Raw genomic sequence first — 17,616 nt, 5'->3', positions numbered from 1 at the left:
TAAATGACAACATCATTAAAGTGATAAAATTATGTTATTTTGGCATCTAAAGAAAAGGGACCCGGGTAAAGAATGAGAACATACCTTTGTATTCCCAATGACTTATGGGAACGTTGTTGTTCTGGGACCCCTGTGGAATCGTCTTCGAAAATGGAAAACGAAAGGTCGGGAAATCTGGAAACAAGCTCTAGCCAAAACTGAATCTAATTCAAAATGCCCACTATGATAGAGAAGTCTCATGTAATATTTGAGAAAAGTGGACAAGCACCTTCGCCATCAAAAGATTTTCACCAGCTTTTGGTGACTGATACACTTGTAATATGGAGAACATGGAGAATATCCTTGCGAAAAGATCAAATGGGGATGCCACCAATGCAAAACAAACAATCCCACGAAGATTTTTATTATGATACTACAGTAACAGCAGACGTCAAACGTGTGTTTGGGGAGGACGTTATTCGCTACGTGGAATGTATTGTTAACCATGACTGGCTTCTCCGTATGAAAGACGAAGTTTTAGTTCTGATATTTTCTTACCTTAACTTACCTGATATTGCTCATCTCTCGAGTGTTTGTCGACATTTTAGAGCAATTTGTAATGGAAATGAGCTGTGGAAAAAAATTTATCTGGCCCATAGCTCCAAGGTAACGTCAAATGTTGAACAATTAGGGGGAGAAATAGGATGGAAGAAGATGTTTTTTACAAATAAACTTCAGTTGCAAAAGGAAGCCTCACGTTTACGTAAAGCTGCTAGCTAACAGTCAACATTAAAGATATCAAGTTAAATATTTGGCAGGGAAGTCCATGTATGATTTTCAAGAAGTTTTGAAGTTTGCGAACTTTTTTACTAAAATATTATCAATCTATGCTGTATATATTATCATTTCTAAAGTTAACATATATATATTTACTTTTTTGTTCAAAATATACCAATATATTCAGATAAACTTAGAATAAAAATTGTAGAGACTCGTCTGTATGTCCACCCAAGATCAGCCTTACTTATTTTTGCCCAATTTTCCAAGAACAGATGGAAACATAAGTTCAGATCCCATATTCATAATTAACATGTACTGATGAATATCGGATTAGAGAGAAGATAAAAGTATCATGTTATAATGTATTCTAAAATTTTTGCAAAATCATAGCCTTACTTTCTTATAAGCTTACTGTTTAACCTCTTCAAATCTAGAGGGTTCAGACTGCAAATATTTTAGCTTGGTTTCAATTTAGCGTTAGCGTGTATTTTTTTCGCGTTAATTTTTGACCTTCAATTAAAGAAATATACGCGGGTAAAATTTTGCTAATTTAGTTTTTTTTTGCCTTTTTCGCAAAACAACGATCCACGAAGCTTTCAGTCGTCGATTTGCAAAATCCATTAGAAAGTTTTTTTAAAATTCTGGTCCTAAAAGCATTTACTGCTTGGAAATATATTTTCAGACTTAAGAAATATAATACGTGTGTATCGTGAAAAAATTAAGTCCCTGAAACAACTATTTGCCTATTTTCACAATCAAAAGTTGTCGCTTGCTCATTTATGACGCGACAGTGTAGACGAAATATGCTCTTCATTTGTAAATCGTTCGTTTCAAACGAGCAAGCTGTTTTCAATTTCAGACATCGCCATTGATAATAAAGTTTATCAAAAAAGGGAGTTTTTGGACCCGCGAAAAGTTTTCCAATGAAAGTTGTCCTATTGAGTTTCTAGCGCGAGGACGTTTCTTCGCGGATGATTATTGTTGACTTTCATGAGGCAAATAAAAAGGAGGCTAACTCAAGAAACGGCGTATATTCTGACTCCGTGATTTTTTTTGACAAAAAGAGCAATTTTTCTCAATTTTTTCCTTTATTTGCTAGTTTTCACAGTACATATCTGTTAATTTGAATCCCGTTGGACAACCACTATTCCGAACAAAGTCTCAATCCCTTTATTTACGAAACTTAATTTGACCATTCGTTTATTTGAATATATTTTCTTATCCCTTCCGTGTTCGAATTAGCAAATATGCACTGTATGTAAGAGGTAAGCGGCATAAAATGTCGAGAAGTTAATAAAAACATTACATAAGTAAATCAGGTCAAGATTAGCGTAAATAGTTGTGTATCCAAAAAAAAAAGAAAGAAAAAAAGAAATCTGATTATAACTGCATATTTTACTAGAAAGTACTAAAAATCTTGAAGTGGGCATGCAATATATAAAATTAAACAAAAGGTAATGAATTGCTAAACATTGGTGAGGATAAATTCCTGCAAATACCTATTAACCATGATAATTAATTCTGTAAAAACGAAAAAGTTTTGAGTTTGTATCATTTATATATATAAAGTGTCTTTGATTTGAAAATAAATTACCTAAATATCAATACAAGCTTTTTCCTTACACATTTAGTGAGCTAAAAATATGTAGCACAAAAATTGTGTTGCCTTTAGAGATAAACCATCAAGAAAATATGGATAGGGTGAAAAACAGATAATTCTAAAGGATTTTACAGACAGTAAATTAGGCCAACTCCAAAACTGTCATACATTGTTTTATTATTAAATTTCACAATATCGACAGCTATATTATAAACTATAAAAGCGAGCGCTTAACTCGTTGACAGCACTGCGATGGTGGTACAAGCCAGTTATAATCAAAAGTGTACAATGTTTCTTTTTCCTTCTTGCAAAGTTTACCATTGCGTTTAAGATTATCAAACTTTTCATACATGTTTTCAGGTGCCTGTTTGTGTGATACAATATGTTCATTGCTGCAACCTCTACTTTTATATTCAGTGTCAAATCGAATATCATGAATTCTGTTTAACTTCACTGGGGCAAGCCATACTCCTATAAAAAGTTAAAAGAAAGGTGGTGGTTAATTAAGCCTGGTGCCACTGTTGACATAAGCACAAGCATAAGAAAACCCCTGTGTAAATGTTGTCAACATATAAGCATAAGAGCTCACATTGTAAATGACAAAATATCAGAACCTTAACAAATGGTTAAACGATTTTAGATGCTAAAAAATAAGATTTACAATTAGCTAAATCCAGTTTATTTTATATTACCTGACTACCTTAAGTGGATAAATTTTGGCAAGTGTTTAATTTGGTAAATGGCTAAAATGGAATATTTGGTGGGGATTTAATTTGACAAATTAAAAATTTTATAAAATTTGGCGATGATTTAACTTGCCAAATGCAAAAAAAATGTTTATTTTGGTTTGGATTTATTTTGGCGAATGGTACAAAGAAATGATTTTTTGTCTTGAAATGTTTTATAAAAAAAAGAACAAACATAAACACAAAATTTGTTAGAGAGTAAAAAAAAAAGACTTGTCTTTATAAAACTTGTCGTTAATATAAAAATAGTTCATTTGTTTGAGAAAAAACATTTTTCTTTTCTTAATTAAAAAAGGTATTTTTTTTAAATTGTGCACAGATTTAATTTGTTGAAAGGTAAATTATGTTAAATTTGGTGAGTATTTAATTTGGCGAATAGTGAGTTATTAAAATTTTGGCAGATATTTAATTTGGCGAATTTCGCCAAAATTCACTAATTTTAATCCTCGCCAAAATTTACCCACTTAAGGTAATGTGATTTTTTTCTTATTACTATATTTTTCTACATTTTTTGAACAATATAGTAACAATGTCTAAAACAGCTAAGAGTCCTCTCTTCATCTCTTGCTAAATGTTATGTATATGTTATAGGTAGGAACACGTTACGCTAATGGTTATGTTACTTCACCTATTCATGTATTGTGCATGTACATGTCGGTTATGCTTATACTTATGCTTACGTCACCAGTATGAACAAAAACAAAAACATTTGCATTGATATATTTTATTTCATAACGTCTTTTAATTTTTTTATAATGAAGGTAAACGAAAAATCCTTACCAAGTGAAACATCTTCACTGTTGTAAATTTGAAGCATGTTAGAAACTCTTGATATGTACTCAACTAAGTCACAGCTGATAAGATATCCACCGCCAAGGGCATAGGGCAAATAATGATCTGAAAGAAACCAATTTTTTTCTGCCCAAGGACCAATTCTTTTAACATTAGAATTTCCTCTAAAATATCCCCAATATAACCTTTTTAAATGATCTCTCTTCTTCAAACTCTCTACTAAAACATTTAGTCGAACAAATGTATCATCATCTACTTTCATAACAAATCTTGTGTTTACATTTTTATTTACCCACAATAACGACTTTAATAACTTTGTTGTTAAAGCATTATACGAGTCTTTATGTTCAGTTAGGAATAGTAAATCTGCATTTGTGTTTTGTTCTTCTTGCAATTCTTTTAGAACAATTGTATTTAAGTCTTTTGTACCGACAATAAACCTGTGCTCGATGTGAAAATTTTCATGTTTGTTATTTAGCCATGTTTCTCGCATTGCTTTTCTTTTCGTTTTACCTTTAGGAGAAGTCATTATGAGAACAAATAAGTAACTTTCTATAGTCATATGGTCAATTGAACTCTTTCGAGCGTAATTTGACTTTGCTACATTATTGTCAACTTTATAATATTGTGCATACTTGCAATGCATGTAGGATATAATAAGAACAGTTACTAATACTGGGTACAAAAATAGAACCCATTTATTAGTTAATACCTGGCGTATTCTTCGGGAAGCGTTTTTCATTTTTGCGTTATTTATGAAGTATTTCTAAATTTTATTGCATTTTACTACTCTAGCTAACTACATCATAATCTTGAACTTGTTACATTAGCCATCTTTGAAACGTGTTGTTTACGTTTTTAGTAATCAGGGAATCGCCAGCATAAATTATCTTGGTAAATTAAAAACAAAAGTTTAGCTAGACGGAAACTTAAAAGTGTTAGCTTTTAGCTTTCTTTAAGTACAAATTGTCATCCAGAAGGATTTATTCCTATCACCCAAACATAAGTAAAACAAAAATACATTTTTTATAAAAAAAATTCTTGTCTGACTACGAAAGCTGCACGGCTTCTTTGCGTGAAACTGATTAATATTGTAGGAATCCTCATGGAAAAGACCAATCAGGTTATTTGTTTTTAAAAACGATAGGAACCCTCTGGATAATTATGCATATAATTAAAAATCTAAGTCAAGGTTAGAACATGGTGTTACTTGTCTGATTTAAGTGACCTGATGTCACCAATATAAATTATAATTGAGAGAATATAAACTATTATTGAAAATATAGAATAATATTTTAACATGAGAATTATAAATACATCTTTAGTACAGCAAAAATATATTTTTTTTAACTGTTTTAGAAAGGTTTACTCCCCCCGACTTATTGAAGGTACGATCACCCCCTTTTTCGCACAAGACATGCGCGGCTGGTGTGTGTTCAAAAGTTTCTGAATGAGGATGGATATGAAATTTATGTCTGGTTAAACTCTGCAATTTGCTCTTGAAATTCACTTGTAGTTGGTTGTTAATTTGGTTTAAGCTTTAAAACATTTTTCTAATCAATCTCAAAGATTGGAATAATACACTGGTGTGAAGACTGTTTTGATGGAATGCTATGAGTCGTATACACGATGATCGTAAAGAACTGTACAACACTAGAGAGGGTGTGCTGAGCAGTCCTTCTAGTATTCGAAGTAATCACACATTGTCACAAAGTATGGACAAAGAAAAAGTAGAAAAAAAATCCTTTGTACAACATCCGTTTGGTAGGTTTTACATATTAAGTGGTTTTTTTACAGCCTGTGTAGCTAGCTAAGTCAGGAAACATTGACATCTTACAAAAAATCAATATTCGCATCGTTTGCTAGCTAGCTATGTATTTTATTAAATCCCCTTTTGATGTTTTAAGTTTTAAGTTATAAATAACGTTCCTTAATATATTTTCTGCGTTTTCAATACCTAAAACAATTAAGTATCGGTTGGAGCTTTTTTTTTTAAAAAAAATGCATTCGTTTTTAAGCAAGTCCGGCGACCGGCACGGCTGCTCAATTCGCAAACCAATCAAGCATCTTGTACATCAATAAAAACTTATTTTCAAATTGTTGAGTGATTTTGTGTCATAAGATGATAAAAAAGCAAATTTTAGTTCATGTTTTAGTATGAATAAAATGTTTTATATTGTTATAATGAATATGTTAATATTTCTGTTTATTTTTTTCATACATTGGCAGAAGACATTTGATCATCTGTTATAAGTCATTTGTATGCTTTACAAAAGTGAAAGTATGTCTAAATATTAATATACTTTTACTTATTCTTAGACCCTGGCTTTCGCACCATTGATTTATTAAAGGTATGAATATGTTTTACACTGTTCACTTCATTTCTTCATACTCTACACTTTAAAGTCCACATTGGGAAAACGTTTATCTCATTTAATCTTTAAACTTTAGCTACACAACTTAGTCTGCTTCAATTTTGGACGCACATCTACAATAATTTAAACGTCTAAGTATCAGTTCTTTTGGTTTGACTGTTAAAAAGTGTTAAAGTTTCAAAAAAAATATGTATAGATTTACATCAAAGAAAAACAAAGAGAAGAAAAAGAAACCTTGTACATTCAAGAAATTTGAAAGGAAGTGGTTAGCTTGATAGCATCTTTTTGATCTGAGATTGCCACCTGGTTAATGTGCATCCTAATTAGCAAAAAATATTTACTTAGTGTGTGTGTTAACTAGCACTTTTTTCTTATTGTTGCCACCTGCCTGATCTTCATGTTAGTGTCCAATTTTCTAACAGTGTGAACTGAGCTTTAATAGCATACCTAATCATAGTATATGTATGACTCATTGTGTAATAGCATGACTAGCTTGTTTCTTGCCCATTTTATATGTAGCCTTCAACAAAAGCACCACAAGGTCGCAACATATCTGCTTCTCTTGGATCCACTCAGCTTCATGCAATGCCACCATTGATGCCAAGTTACATATCTGGTTCTGGACACTTGTTAAATCCAGTTCCTATTAATCATAACTCGTTGGTAAGGGGTTCACTGTCATCTGGACAACATGCGTTTCAAACTCATATACCTGTTAATATTGGTGGAACAGCCACGATTGCTCCTCCAAGAGGAAGTGTAACTATGCCACAACGTTCAGCATTACCAACATTAAAGCCTACTAATATTTCAAATCAGGTTTGTGTGACATCTTTTTAAAAGACAACCAACAAATATTTTAAGGCACATTTTATAATGGTCCTTCAAATGCTTCTTTTCATGTCTATGAAAAAATGCTACCTGTCTAATTTGCTATTAACACGTTAGCATTCGCATGCAATTGCTAAGTGTTGAGGTGAATAAGAAAGTTTCCAAATGTGATCTACAAAGACTTCAACATAGACAAATATGTAACTTATAATCATTTATCGTTTGTTGTGTAAGATACAATATTTGAGAATTGGGTTGGGAGAGTTATGTATCATGAGTTATGTAACACTCAGAACATGCAACAAAGTGTGATACAAGCCAATCATCATTCTAAAGATAAAAATGTTGTAGTAAAAGTCAATTAAAATAATGAGAATTATGTTGCAGACAAGTGGTGAAGCTTTTTGCTGTTTATAAGCAGACAATGCAATAATTATTTTATCTCATAAAAACTTAGATGCCCTTGTCTTGCAGGTCTAGTCAAAACTTTTACAAGTTGACCACTGGCTGAAAACTGAAACTATCTATTCAGCAGCCACAGCCAGTTAAAAAAAGTTCAGAACAGAATTGTCAACTTCCTGAATTATTTGCTGGTGTATAAAAATTGCAGTTTGCATCAGTTGCAGTTAGGGTTTTATTATCATAGCAAATTTGTTTCATGTTTAGATGCAGTTACCTTTGAATCAAATTCCTTCTTTGCCTATCATGCCCGCAAATGTTGCCAATAGAACAGGTTCACCTATTGTTACGAGTCATGGATTGCCAACAGACAGTCGAATAGAATCTCACACTACATTGCTTTCGGAACCACATCACAGCATACGAGGCAATGTACAGGCAGCAAGTCAACATGCAACTGCACATGCAACAATTCAAGTCATTGCATCTGGTACAGTTGGCCAACAACATTCATTCCTGGGTAAGGGAATGACAATTGGTACTGCACCAAACGTTCTCAAAATAGGTGCAAGTAGCCATTCGAATGTGTCGCCATCTGCAAGCATTGCTTCATCTGCATTTAAAGTTGGTATAGGTAGGTTTTTTAATGGGAAATGCAATTTAACTTAAAGCGTAAGTTGGAAGCATATATCACCATGATACAGTATCCCTTTGGTGCAATGCAAACTTTTAAGTAATTAAATTTTTGCTACAAAAACAACCTTAAAATTTGATTTGATTTCATAATTTACTTGTTTAATTCAAGATTTTTTTTCAAAAAATAAGAAATATATCTGGGAAAAATCTCAAACCATCATTGTTGCTTATTAATGTTTGTATTATATATATTTGTCATTGTTTTAGGAGGAAAAATGTGTGAAGTACATAAGCATCATTCTTGTACTTTATAGTTTTCTGTACAATAGTCTTTAATGTGAAGTAATGTCTCTTAAAATATTTCATTGAACTGGGCATTTTCAAAAATTTTTTGTTATTTACAGTACTGTGAAAAGGTTTGTTAACATCGTGGTTCGTGTTTATTTTATGTTACGCACGAACCACGATAGCCCACAATGCGTATTTTTTTAACAATCGTGGACCTCACGATCATTTTTTGTGGACTACACGAACGAAAATTAAATATTACATCGTGGCTTCCATGATAGATAACTTCTATTGTAAAACAACAAAGACCCAATTAAATCAAAAAAACCAACAGGAAAACAATAAATTAACACTTGTTGTTTTAATTCGTTGTCATAAAGCTAGCTACATAATAGATTTTAATCGTTCGTGAATCAAAATGCGATCTGAAAGAGCATTTCTATCGCTGCTTTTGCGATTTTAAACTTTTAAAATGCGATCTAAAAAACATTTCTATCGCCGCTTTTTGTTTACAAACTTTTAAAATGTGATCTAAAAAACATTTCTATCGCCTCTTTTCGTTTATCAACTTTTAAAATGCGATCTAAAAAAACATTTCTATCACTGCTTTTTGTTTATAAACTTTTAAAATGTGATCTAAAAAACATTTCTATCGCAGCTTTTTGTTTATAAACTTTTAAAATGCGATCTAAAAGAGCATTTCTATTGCCGCTTTTCGTTTATAAACTTTTAAAATGCGATCTAAAAACATTTCTATCGCCGCAGACAAATTTAACTTTTCTAGACAAATGACATTTCGTAAAAATACAATCGCGTCTATGACGAAAAGGTATACACCAAGCAAAAACTACGAAAATGCTTTTTTAACTTGATAAAACCTGAAACAAACAAATTAACTTTATTCAAAGACTTTTTGAAAATAAAAAAAATTAAATTATACTGGCTATAAAAATCGTGGAGCTCGTGAAAATAATCGTGGGACACATGATCCTTCGTGGAGATAATAATATTAGTGTGGTGGCCACGATAGAATGTTTGAATGTTTGTTATACGTAAAGACCACGATTTTATCGTGGTTCGTGTGCACCACGCTCGTTACACGAACACGATGTTAACAAACCTTTTCACAGTACTGTAACAGTATATTTTTATAGTATCTTTAGCTATCTATTTGTCAACCTTATAGGTAAAGCTTATCAAGGTTCTTCTAGTGTTATCATTCCATCCACAACAGTGGTGACTAAATCGGAAGCAAAGGTAATTGTCATTTTTTTTATTGTCACAATTATTTTACTGATGATGGTTTAGTGAATTCAAAGCTCCCATTAGGATTGCATAAGTTGTGCATACAAGGCAGCTGCTCAACTAGACAGCCACTATCAATCCTATTCTTTATGCTGATTTCATCAGGATTAGAAGCCACTATCATTAAAAATTAACGCTCTACCACAAGGCTACCACTTTATCATTATAAAACATTCATAGTTCAGCGCTTGAAAACCAACCCTAATTTGGGTCAAATACATTGCGCGAGTCCACCGAGTCTTTTCACTTCACGCTTAAAAAAATAACATGATTAAAACATATTTAAAGTAATATAATTTCTACATAGTTTTTTTTATATAAACCCATTACTTTCTTCACATAAAAATACAGCATTTAAGATAAATAAGTTTAGTTTAAGGAATACTAAAACATTTAGTAAATTTAATCTCATTAGTTTTGCATTATTTGAAGTTGTTTTTTGCTCCATTTACATTTATAAGATAAGGAATTCTTTCCCGTGCAAAGTGATGTTCCATTCCTATATTCAATTTTTCGCATTGTATTGAATTGTGTTATTTTTACCTGGCTATTAATAAAAGATTTTTAACACAAACGGCCATGTGCTTGACAGGTAAGATACAGGTGATTAATATCAAGAAAGAAAAACTTTTTATTATTATTTTTTTAACACAAAGAAATAAATATATTTCTTAATATTTAAAATTTGTTACATAGTCTTCAGGGCTCTTTCTAATTTGGTTGAATTTTAAAAAAAATTTTAGGTTTTTCCCCTGACCGGTAATTTATCCTCATGATCACACAAGATTGGGGTAATCAGCCAATCCCATTGCAAGCTTAACCTTGGTAATTCTAGCAGTTGTCGGGTTAGCACATTATTAAAAATGGAGGATGAACATTACTATACATGCTTGGTTATTAAGTTTAAAAAAATGATCTCTATGGCTTAAAATATCAAACAAAATTAATAAAGTAATAATATAAGTAAATAAGAAATGCACAATAAAATATCCTTGAAAAAGAGCTAAGCTTCATTCTAAACGTTTTTACGCAAGTAACTGGACTCGCGTAACACTAGCTTCACGAGTCTCAGCGAGAGTCGGACTCGCAAACTTGCGTCCGATTTCAAGCCCTGGAGTCTGGTGTTGATGCATAAATGTCATAAAACAGAAATGGGAGACCTGGAAATCACACTTTGAAAACATCTTAAAATATCCATCGGTAAACCTTGAAAAGCTTTCTGCCTATAGTAATTTGCTTTGTAAGAATTTCTTTCACAAAATTTAAAAAATAACAATGTGTGCTTTTTTGCTTTACAGGAAATAGGCCGAAATGTTGGTGCATTACCTTACAGTCGTTTTTCTGTAGCACATAATGTGTCACTTCCAAGTCATTTAATACAGGGAAGTCATATAGCCACAACTGTTAATACCACATCGTCAGCAAACAATCTCAGCATGAACACACGGTATGCTTCATACCTTACCTTGCAATGTAATTCATTTTAAATAAGGCATTACCTTTTTACTCCATTCTTGGCCGAATTAATTATCTTTGCTTAGTGCTTTTCTGCATATTAATATGTTACATATATTTTAGGTCACATTCAGTTGGTGTTCCATATCATCCTATAAGTGCAGCATATGTTTTTCATGATATTGGTAAGACTTAATATAGGACAAATTTATGGCAGATGCCACACCAAAACTAGTTAAATCAGTGTATCTGGTTACTGTTCATATAAACTTGCAGTGACAAACATGTTTATGCATGTAAAAATTACGAAAACAAGAAAGATAATTTCCTATGCGGTTTCTACCTGTTCCTAAAGTATTATTAATGCCTTAAAGACAAAGAATAAGAAATAACACAAGACACATACAATAATCATTTGATCTTGGAGTGTTGGAGTTATTTTATACTTTTATGGAAAGGTCTTTTAATAATTACAGTCCCTGTAATTGTAAGAAAGATTGAATTGTATGGAACATAGATAGATATATGTTGAAATAAAATATAGTCCTGACTGACCGGAAGGGTGTTGAGACCTTTACCCAGGGGATGGCATACATAAACATTTTTCACTCAAGCTAAACTGCATTTATCATTTGTGCTATTTCTTGAAAAGGTTACACTAAATTATGTTTAGGTCATCCTATCGGTATTCACAACTTTCCTCATCAATTAATTCGTCCTCCGACAACGTCAGTTGGCTCTGTTCCCATGTTTGCAATTGACTCCCAGAGAGCAGTTCCAGTGGTATCAATTGCTGTTTCAAACAAAGGTATGTTATTGTGCACAAGTTCTTTTGACATTCTTTTTTGGTTACAGATTAGGTTGAAGAATATATTCCATTGTTCAACAGGACCTCACCCAAAAAATAGATTATTGAACTACAAACACACAAACACGGGAATCTAACTGTGGTATGTTTTGATTCAAAAAGATGTTTTATTGGGTTTTTTGGAACACAATTTAAAAGATTAAAAATAATGGGGAAGTGGGAGAGGGAGAGAGAGAGAGAGTTTGATGTGTTTCCTTCAACAAGGAAGAAAAAATATAATAGTAAATAAAAAGTTTGTTTCCGAAACTGAACTTAGGAAGACGTGTTTTACTGAACACAACACTAAACATAATAAAAAACTCAACCTGTCAGTGTTGCGTTACAAAGCTAATTTTGTTAATAAACATAGGGATTTCTGATGTTCCACACGAAGCTGGTAGACCTGAAGGCCTTACAATACATAGTGAAAATAGTGCATTCAGTTATCCAAACCTTTATCCAAACCTACAGCCTGCTACGTTTCCTACCACTTTTTCAAGTTCGTCAATCAGTATGGAATCATCAGTTCGGCCAAGTATACTTCGCAAGAGACCACCAGATACTGCAACTTCGTAAGTCTAATTTTATGCTTCCTAAAAGCACTTGTTGTATTCACAATAGGTATAATATACAGCATGGTAGTCTGTTATAAATCCTGGAAAAAATGGCAAAGACACCGTAACCTCTGCAAAAGCCTCTGGTGTTTTTAAACAATTCTTGGTTCTATATACAGTAATTTTGTTCCGCTTCAGTCTACTATGTTGCATTTAAATAACTTCAAGGTTTATATTTCCCTTATTCCAGTTCTCCATCTTGAACTGCTTATTAAAGAGTTCTACATCTTGAATTGCTGATTTTTTTGTTTTAGGTTTCCTGTTCAGCCAACTGAAAAGGAAAGGATATCGAGTCCAGTCAAGTCTGATGGTTTAACAATAGCTAGTAACATGATCATCAGTCCACCTAATTTGACCAGGTAAATAAGCAATGCCAAGAATATACTGCACATACTAGCATTTTTTATATTTTGACATTTTATTTTAGCCTTGGCACCTATCTAATTCTTCTTTTCATATTCTTTATTCGTCTTTTTACAGCAAGGAGAAAATGAATGACACCAAGATTAACCATTCCATACTAAGTATCACATCTGATCTTAACAAAGATGCAACTATAGAAAATTCGCTCACATCTGAGATGCAGAGTGGTAAAGTTACTTCGCCACCGGTGTTAATACCGAATGCAATATCCAATGCCACCAATTTGGGAAACAATTTACCTGAAGCTTCACCAAAAAAGAAGCCCAGAAAGCAGCTAATGTGAGTGTTATTAGTATTTTGTTTTATGCTTATTTATTTACGCTCTAGTCTCAAAGAGTGTGTGTGCGTCTGGGAGGGATGTTGGAAGAATCAAATGATATGGCTTCACAATTTTCGAAATATCAACAGTGTGGTGAGACGAGGGGATGAAATAGATTGGGAAATAGGATTTTTTTAGATTTTTAATGGGAAAGCGTGTAAGTTTAAAAGTTTAAGTTATCAAAATCCTTATGCTTTTAGTTTGCTTTGAAATATATTATCCCCAATTATGTAGGTACAGTCACATGGTAATAAATATAGCAACAATAGAAGTTGATGGTTCAATATTCCAGACCACAAAATAAGTCAATAATTAAAAAGTTAACGAGACTATGTATATATGCTTTCTTTTTTTATAATAACCAACTTGCTGCCACCAGATACTGAAATATAAAGTCAACCGTCCTTTTATGAGATAAACATATTACGTTCCGTCGTGTAAAAAAACTTAGGATTTTCATCGTCATAAATACTGCAAACTAACTCTAACTTTCCCACAGAATAACTACCGAAGACAAGTATGGCAGCACTGCGCCGATAAACAACGCATGTGCAACTGACGAAGATGAAGAATTTCTGAAGGCAAACGAAACAATGAAAGATATCACACCTCCGAAACTCAACGCTGCACCTACTACAACGGCAGCCACACAGCAAAAACAATTGTTTCCTCCGCCGACAAGTGAAGTTGAAGTGAAGCAAGAAGTAAAAGATGTGCAGATTAATGGCATGGTCACTTCTGCGCTGGACACCAAGACAAGTATGAAGTTGCTTTTATTTTTTTCATGGATAAAATCTCCTTTTGCTACCTGTGTTGTTTATAAAGCTATAGTTATATTTTCTGTGTTGCAACTTTTTTTAAAAATATTTACAGAAAATACCTTATTCGATGAAATTAACGAGTCATGAAATTAACGCGGTTTTCCTAAATGCTCGCTAATTTAAGGACTGTTAATTAAATGCAATGTTCATTTTCCATGACTCTTTAATTGAAATACTGTTAATTTGTTAACTTTTACAATATATAAAAGCCTAAAAAAATAAAAATAGGATTTTTTTTTCCTCATCGGACGATAGCTCAACAGTGTTCTGTTTATCAGCGATCTTTTTTAAAATAGCTTTTGTTTTATCATCATACTCCGATTCAAGTGAAACATTAACGTGAAGCACTTTTTCTTTGAATTTTTAAATTTTTAACATTGTCTTTCCAAACAACGCAAATTTTTATTGCGATTTCCAAACCGCTTTATTATAGAAGAGACCGCTTCACTACCGTGGATTCGACTGTTGCCGTAATTTTTGCTTCGTGTGATATCGCATATTCTCAAATTCGCGTTAATGAAATGCCTTTTTGAAAATAATTTCATTGAGCCGCGTTAATTTCATGACCGTTAATTTAATTCGCGTTAATTTCTTGACTCGTTAATTTCGAATAAGGTAGATAAAATATTTAATTCCTTGCCAAAGATCTGAAGCTCTGAAATTAAAATCAAACTGCCAATAACCCGGTTATAACTGTTTATTTAATTACATTATCTTTGATCTTTGTTTGAAAGTGACGCTACCAAAAAGCGTTTGAGAATAGAAATAAAACAACGCCACTAAAACAGCACTTCCCTAAGTTCACATAAGTAAGGAATTTACACACATGCTATTTTAACTGGACTGAATTAAGGATGATAAGAAAAATTCTAAACCAAAGGTTTCAAAAACATGAAACTCTGGCAGTCCATTGGTTAATGTGAATGAGATTGGACCTGAAAAGGAGCCAGATTTATAGGGCCGGGAAACAAAACAAAAAATTATTGAGTTAACATAGCAAAGATGAGTCCTAAACCTACATTAGTAACTAATTATAATCATTCGAATATTTGAGTTTGAGAGTGATCTCAGGTATTATTAAAAGTGGAAAAATCATCCCGACTATGATAAAATGTGAAATTAAAATTCTGTATTGAAGCTCAACGGAGACCTCTTGTATCACATCAACATATGTCACGTTTGCGTTTAGGTGAAGCAATGAAGTATTACATCTTCCGTCGACGTCCTCAAGTCAGTATTTTGAATGAATACAAGGTGAATACGAAGGCGGCTCACAATCATTTTTATCGACATTCTGACGTAAGAGTCAAAGGTAAGTGACAAACATAACTAAAAAGACTGGGATATGATAAAGATAGGGTCTACTACAGAAAATCATGCTTACCTTTTTGCGATTAACATAATATGAAAAGAACGGAAAACCGGTTTCTTAGCACAAAAAAATCTTGTTTTAATTTAGAAGAGAAAAAATCTGTTAGCCACGATCGTATGTTCGGAAAATCGTCGATAGAATCTATGTCTGGTTGGAGGCTGCATCATCTCGCCACTCAACTCGATGACATGGTATGCGTCCATCATTTTACTTCTTTTGTTTTTGTAACATGGTCTTTTTTAATAGTTGTATTTTGTTTGTGTGAAGATGGACTTGCGAAATAAATATCTGTCAGGGATAGACGAAATCAGTAGGGTAGTCTAGAATGGCCTAGATTTTCACACACTGCTTTCGGCATGTATTGATGCTCCTGTCTCAGTGGGACAAGGCGGTCGCCAGTGGTAAATTGTCTAGTTTAGAACGGGGACCATCAAAAACATAATTACAATCATTATCTACGATACGAACCGCGGTCCGCTGTCTAAACATACTGAAACGCCGGGGGTTTTTTGCACTACAAATCTGCCAGATTAGGCCAATCGTGCAAATTTTAGGATATTTGCATAGCTTTAAAAGTTACGAGGGAAAGTCACGGAAAGGTAAAGAAGCATTAAGATACACCTAATACACCATACCTGTGTGCTTAAAAAAATGAGAACAACATCAGGACAAAAAGGACTGTATAACAAGCTGACCAACTGGTGTTTTTATTACTTTTTGTTGTTTTACTTAACTGTGTTCGCATTTAGATAACTCTAGAGAACGATATCTGTAAAGAAGTTCTAGAGTGCAAAGAATCCATTCCTTTACCGAGCGTGAGCTCTCCCGGCTACCAAAACAGTCAGAAATTGTCTGGTGAGGATCGCCAATTGCGCTTACTACACGAGATCATACAAGGAAACATACAGCGATGCAGATATAGCATCGAGCAGTTAGACGAAGCTAAACAAAATATGTTTAAGGTAAGTTGATTTATAGTATTTATTAGAGTAAGTTTTATTTGCCATCGAGGTGAGCGCGCCGTTGTCGAGCAAGCTGAACGGTCCTTTAAAAACTTGCCTATTAAGGCTGGAGTGGAAGGAACCTTTTTGGATAAAAGAACAGTATGTTTTTTGCGAAGAGAGTCCGATCATGTAACTTTAAATGCTGCTTTCATGGAAGATTTGATAAGTCAGGAAAAAATGTCTATTTTGAGGTCTACCAGTAAGGAAAACAGTCCCCTTTAACATTTTATGAACATTATACTTATCTAAAAGAAATACTTGTTATAAGTTGACCTAGCATAATCGAAATTTATGTGTATATTTTCTTTATAGCTACTTGATCACAAGCCGAAAGTGATGGAGATCGTTAAAAAATATAAACAAAAACCAAGATTAAAAAAGAAGCCTAATTATTAACAATGTCTTTCACTTTTTATCTTCGCATCCCTTGTAAATATAAATCTTAAGCATTATTGTGAATTTATTGACAAGGATGGAATTTATTGACAAGGATGAGTGAACCAAGTTCTCTACGGTTTATATATATTTCTTTTTTTTAAGTTTAATCCAAGAGGAATTTGGAATTAATATTATCAGTTTCTATATATGTAAACTATGTATATATTTGTAGAATGAGGTACTTTTTGGCAAACCAAATAAACCAACTATATTTACGTTCTTTCTTTTTTTTCTTAATTTTAAATCGAAATTTCTGTTCTATCGTAGCGCTATTGAACTTAAATCTTGTCGGGAACGTTAAACCGACAGGGAGTTATGTACCACAGCCAGAATTTTTTGCGCGAAATTAACGGCTCATTGCGCCAGAGGATTTTTTAATTTAAAGAAGGCGAAAAATATGTTATTATATTCGGCCGTTTTCTCTCATATTAAAAAGGCAAAAATCTCTAGGGACAAGGTAAACAGATTACCCTCGGAAAAGTATTATTTTCTTTTTAAAAATGCAAAATCAAGGCATGATAGAGCCATCTTTGTGCGATCTAATTAACACAAACCAACTCAGCCTCGTTCCGGCTCTTTATGACCCTTTTTG

The 17,616-nt window shown here is 32.8% G+C and overlaps 3 protein-coding genes across 3 annotated transcripts; 2 read left to right on the top strand and 1 right to left on the bottom strand.

Annotated features, from left to right (window-relative positions):
- The first annotated feature begins 42 nt into the window (after positions 1-42).
- On the top strand, positions 43-961 carry LOC130636360 (F-box only protein 36-like). The gene has a single exon (XM_057446049.1). The coding sequence runs from the start codon at positions 214-216 to the stop codon at positions 757-759; it is 546 nt and encodes a 181-aa protein (XP_057302032.1). The 5' UTR covers positions 43-213; the 3' UTR covers positions 760-961.
- Positions 962-2,475: 1,514 nt separating this feature from the next.
- LOC130636358 (beta-1,3-galactosyltransferase 6-like) lies at positions 2,476-4,956 on the bottom strand. Its single transcript, XM_057446047.1, has 2 exons — positions 3,886-4,956; positions 2,476-2,830 (listed from the first exon to the last, which is right to left on the bottom strand). Exons 1-2 carry the CDS (start codon positions 4,637-4,639, stop codon positions 2,574-2,576), a joined length of 1,011 nt encoding a protein of 336 aa, XP_057302030.1. The 5' UTR covers positions 4,640-4,956; the 3' UTR covers positions 2,476-2,573.
- Positions 4,957-5,330: 374 nt separating this feature from the next.
- Positions 5,331-17,239, top strand: LOC130636357 (histone deacetylase complex subunit SAP130-A-like). Its single transcript, XM_057446046.1, has 16 exons — positions 5,331-5,661; positions 6,217-6,248; positions 6,792-7,091; positions 7,770-8,136; positions 9,613-9,683; positions 11,030-11,178; positions 11,310-11,371; positions 11,860-11,994; positions 12,404-12,605; positions 12,902-13,006; positions 13,128-13,349; positions 13,889-14,148; positions 15,400-15,522; positions 15,670-15,773; positions 16,332-16,544; positions 16,899-17,239. The coding sequence occupies exons 1-16, from the start codon at positions 5,511-5,513 to the stop codon at positions 16,980-16,982; spliced, it is 2,580 nt and encodes an 859-aa protein (XP_057302029.1). The 5' UTR covers positions 5,331-5,510; the 3' UTR covers positions 16,983-17,239.
- The last annotated feature ends 377 nt before the right edge of the window (positions 17,240-17,616 follow it).

This window comes from Hydractinia symbiolongicarpus, chromosome 3, assembly GCF_029227915.1.
Source record: "Hydractinia symbiolongicarpus strain clone_291-10 chromosome 3, HSymV2.1, whole genome shotgun sequence".
NCBI classification, from domain to species: domain Eukaryota; kingdom Metazoa; phylum Cnidaria; class Hydrozoa; order Anthoathecata; family Hydractiniidae; genus Hydractinia; species Hydractinia symbiolongicarpus.
Note: the sequence above shows the minus strand (reverse complement) of the source record. Positions and strands in the feature narration are given on the sequence as shown.

What these genes read in the sequence shown, in the direction of transcription:
- LOC130636358 (XM_057446047.1), bottom strand. Translation starts at nt 4,639, where the DNA reads ATGAAAAACGCTTCCCGAAGAATACGCCAGGTATTAACTAATAAATGG. An exon ending in CAGTGAAGATGTTTCACTTG is followed by an intron (nt 2,831 to 3,885) that starts GTAAGGATTTTT and finishes AACTTTTTATAG; the next exon opens with GAGTATGGCTTGCCCCAGTG.
- LOC130636357 (XM_057446046.1), top strand. Translation starts at nt 5,511, where the DNA reads ATGAGTCGTATACACGATGATCGTAAAGAACTGTACAACACTAGAGAG. An exon ending in AAGCCCAGAAAGCAGCTAAT is followed by an intron (nt 13,350 to 13,888) that starts GTGAGTGTTATT and finishes ACTTTCCCACAG; the next exon opens with AATAACTACCGAAGACAAGT. An exon ending in TGCGCTGGACACCAAGACAA is followed by an intron (nt 14,149 to 15,399) that starts GTATGAAGTTGC and finishes GTTTGCGTTTAG; the next exon opens with GTGAAGCAATGAAGTATTAC.
- LOC130636360 (XM_057446049.1), top strand. Translation starts at nt 214, where the DNA reads ATGCCCACTATGATAGAGAAGTCTCATGTAATATTTGAGAAAAGTGGA.